Raw genomic sequence first — 4,540 nt, 5'->3', positions numbered from 1 at the left:
ACTTAGTTAAAGTTTGGGTTTTAGTCTTTCGTGTTAACCGGCCTGCTTAGCTTCTTCCTGCACCTCCATATGGTTTTCTTCCTGCACCTCTGTACACTTTGAAATCTCAATTTTACCCTCCTTTCATTTTAACTTCAGCAATACACAATCCAAATGTAAAAGTTGTATTCCATAACATAAAGATTGTACTTTAGAATTTATAATCTGAAATATAATTTTATATTTGAAATTGTCTATTATAGAATATAAATAAAAAATACATTTTATATTATACATTTTAAAATGAAAATTAAAAACCTATTCAGAATTACACAAAGATGTCGTTTTAAGAAAGAAGAAGGTGGAGAATTGGGGAGAGGTTTATCTTTAGTACCTTTTGTAATTTATCTATGATATGTTTCCTCTGGCTGATAAAAAATGCATAAATCCCTGTAGTATAAACTCATTTTATTTCAATATGGGTTTTCCTCAACACTGAAAATTATAAACTAAAATTTCAAATTCTTGATACATTCAAATTTCTTAATAGATATTATATATATAAACTGAAGACCATTTTTAGATTTACCTTAACTAAAAAAAAGTATGTTAGCGTAAGATTTTAAACATATTATTGTGATATAAAAAAGTGACGTAAATGTTTTGACTGAGTACAAATATTTTGAGTTATAATATCATTGTAAAAGATTTTAAGATTAAAATTTATTAATTTAAATTTTAATGAAGTTATATGCATTAATTTTAAAAATATAAAATGATTTTATGCATTTATAAGATTTGAAATCGACTCTAAATTTTAAAGAGAGTATTCAAAATTACAAGAGTATGTGAAAATAAAAAATTGTTGACTTGTCCTAACTCCATGTGCTATGTATATATGACGATGAACCTATATATAAAAATAAAATATTTTTTCTTTTTAATTTTATATATTTGTCCATCTTCAATATATTACATATGTCGGTGACTATATGTCTCTATATCAGTAGCATGGTATTTGGGTTTGAATAATAAATTTAAAATAGGTAAAATATATTTTTCAAACGATTTAACGTATTTCCTATGTTAAGAAAATAGTTGTTGGGCATCCTTTCCTATGTAGAATAATCGAAATATTATTTAATTGGTTTTTAGTTCTAAATGAATGTGTCTTTAAAATTTTTCTATTAAATATAATAATAATTTTATACTTAATGAAATTATTTTAATTAAAAATAATACTTAAAAATTTTATATGATTACACATAATTAAAATATAATTTTCTGTACTTGGAGAGTGTCTAGAAAAACCTTACGTTATATTATGAGTCTCAAATATTATTACTAAATATATAAAGAAAAAAAGACTTAAATGTTACTCAGAGTACTGAATACCTAAATATTAAATGTCACGTACGTGGTAGATGAAAACCTGAAAACTGAACCACTTGTTATTAATTTTCTATTATTATTTAAAATTCAGGAAAGAAAGTAATATCTCTCTCCAGACAGAGAAGGTCCTCAAATTTAAAAAATAATAACAGTGAGTGTGAATTTTATCATATTCTTTCATATCATATTAAAGAAATATATATTTGTTAAATGTTAAACCCTGCCCCTTTTCATATTTGGTCCCAAAAATCATGGGACACTAACTAATGTTGTGTATAGATTGTCACACCACAAATCATACTAAAGTATAAATTAATTATCATTATTAAATTAGTAAGAGAACTTTTTTTGATAATGACAATTTTGACAACAAATTATAAATACAAAAAGTATAACAATATTTTTCAATTGAAATTTTATAATTATAAAATAGTTTTAATCATTAATATATTTCTACTTGAAATAACGTATGGTGTGCTTGCAAATCAATGGCCCATATCTTTTCCGGAGAAGTAAGGGAATGTGGATTTTGTGTTGGATGGTTTCTTCGCTTTGCTGTATCTTCAAGATGTATCGATGATTAATATTTAAAAAATTTAAAAATATAAGTGTTTTTTTTTAAGGTATCAATATAATATAATTTTAATGCAAAGATAGTATTAAAAAATCCAATAATATTTTTTTAATTCTATTAATTATTAAGATCGATAAGTTATCACTAGATTAAAAACTATACTCATTAGTTAGGAAAATTTCTATCTTGAATTATGACTAGACCTACCAAGTTGTAACAATTTTTCACTAATAATCAAATTTGTGACCTTGTTTTGATACCGATTGTTACGATCGAATATTTATTATTAGATTAAAAATTATAGTTATTAGTCATGACATAACTCTTTTTGGTTGAGAACTTAAGAGTGTAACCTGAGTGCCATAAATAAATTGTAACGCTTAAAAATTTTATTTCCTAGGGCATACATTCCAAATTTGTAGAGATTCCTAACTATGAAGTCATATGTATCGGTTTTCTTCAAAATGAAATAAAATTATTCCGCACTTGTTCTGCCAGTAAGTTCTTAATTAGTCACCATAAGAGGAAACAAACTCCAATAGGACACTTTGGTAATAATAGCAAAATTCGAAGGTGTTATTGTCTTGACGCAAGTATATATACACAGTATAGTTACTATAATGGCGATGAGTGAGTTTTCTTCAAATCTCTTTTCATATTAAAAGATGGTTCGAAAAAGTGTTAGTAACATCACATTTGCAACTCGTCTATTCAAATACCAGAGCTTCCACTCTCTGCTTCATCGTTCAGATCTCAATGACCACACTCTAGTCTTTGATGTAGAAGGTACATTGCTGAAATCTTCTTCAATGTTCCCATACTTCATGCTCGTTGCATTTGAAGCAGGAGGGCTCTTAAGAGCCATGGTTCTGCTTCTGGTGTACCCTTTTATTTGTTTAGTCGATGATGAAACGAGTCTAAAGATCATGGTTATGATATGCTTCTTTGGGATCAAAGAAGATAGCTGCAGAGTGGGAAGGGCCGTTTTGCCTAAGTTATTCTTGGAGGATGTTGGATCAGAAATGTTCGAGGTGCTGAAAAAATGTCGCAGAAAAGTGGGGTTGAGCAAGTTGCCAAGAGTGATGGTGGAAAGCTTCTTGAAGGAGTATTTGGAGGTTGATTTTGTTGTGGGAAGGGAGATGAAACTGTTCAATGGCTTCTACGTTGGGTTGATGGAAGAGAGAAACTGCATGCATGATAATCTGGATCTTGTTCACGATGGCAAAATAAATTGTTCCCACATGATTGGTGTATCAGGATCCGAGAAACAATTTGGCCACTCCTTCTTTTCTTCGTGCAAGGTTTGTCTTTTTTACTCCGTTCCCAATCAATTCAATTTTCTTTGTTGTTTGTTATTTGATTTTTCTGTTGTGGACAAAACCTAGGAGGTGTATATGGTGACAGAAGCCGAGAAGAAAAACTGGAAAACCCTAGCAAAAGACAAATACCCCAAGCCATTAATCTTTCACGACGGAAGATTAGCCTTCAAACCCACACCACTAACCACTCTTGCACTATTCACGTGGGTTCCTTGTGGCTTCTTCATTGCGTTGATTAGGATCATAATTGGAGTTTCACTTCCATACAACATCTCATCACCACTATTAGCATTCACAGGCCTTCATCTCACAACATCAGAGCCAAAAAAAACCAAAGACCAACAAAAACTGAAGGGTAATCTTTACGCATGCAACCACAGAACATTGTTGGACCCTCTCTACCTAGCCTTCACTTTAAAGAGAGACCTAGTGGCTGTGACATATAGTTTAAGCAAAATGTCTGAGATACTCGCACCGATAAAAACGGTGCGTTTGACGAGGAACCGCGACGAGGATGCAGAGATGATGAAAAGGTTGCTGAAAGACGGTGACCTGGTTGTGTGTCCGGAAGGAACCACGTGTCGAGAAGCGTATTTATTAAGGTTCAGTCCTTTGTTTTCGGAACTGTGCGAGGAAATAGTTCCTGTGGCTATGGATTGTGGAGTGACAATGTTTCACGGCACAACTGCAGGGGGTCTTAAGTGTTTGGACCCACTTTTATTCATGATGAATCCGACACCTTGTTACTCTGTTCAGCTGCTTGAGAATGTGTCGTCACCTTCACTACGAAGTGGGAGAATGAGTGAGGAAGCGAGATTTGAAGTGGCGAATGAAGTATCGAGGAAAATTGGGAGGGTTCTGGGATTTGAATGCACCACGCTTAACCGAAAAGACAAGTACTTGGTTTTAGCAGGTAACGAGGGTGCGGTTTCAACCACAAAAACTGGTAGGACTGTATGATCAAAACGTTTTATTGTTGCATGTGCTTATTGCCTCGTGTTACCGTTTGTGATGGAAACTAGACAAAAATAAAAGTTTGGGAAAGAGTGTCTTTGACTTGTAGTCCTTGTGTTTTCGCCATCTGTCTTCGTTGTTATCTTGGAATCGAGCATTATTCATATATATTTTTATTTATTTTTATTCCTGGATTATAATATCATTCCTTCAGTTCTAAGAAATTATTAAATATTTTTTAACCACCAATACTTATGTGCTGACCCATTTTTATATAAATAATTTTTAGAAGGCTAAATAAGATAATTAATAATCATTAATT

General features: G+C 31.4%; 1 protein-coding gene across 1 annotated transcript; it reads left to right on the top strand.

The window, feature by feature from the left end:
- The first annotated feature begins 2,610 nt into the window (after positions 1-2,610).
- Positions 2,611-4,305, top strand: LOC114191078 (probable glycerol-3-phosphate acyltransferase 2). The gene is made up of 2 exons (XM_028080244.1): positions 2,611-3,246; positions 3,331-4,305. The coding sequence occupies exons 1-2, from the start codon at positions 2,611-2,613 to the stop codon at positions 4,222-4,224; spliced, it is 1,530 nt and encodes a 509-aa protein (XP_027936045.1). The 3' UTR covers positions 4,225-4,305.
- The last annotated feature ends 235 nt before the right edge of the window (positions 4,306-4,540 follow it).

The sequence above is a fragment of the Vigna unguiculata genome, chromosome 1, assembly GCF_004118075.2.
Source record: "Vigna unguiculata cultivar IT97K-499-35 chromosome 1, ASM411807v1, whole genome shotgun sequence".
In the NCBI taxonomy this organism is placed as follows: Eukaryota; Viridiplantae; Streptophyta; class Magnoliopsida; order Fabales; family Fabaceae; genus Vigna; species Vigna unguiculata.
The sequence above is the reverse complement of the archived record's forward strand: the minus strand, read 5'-3'. Positions and strand labels throughout refer to the sequence as shown.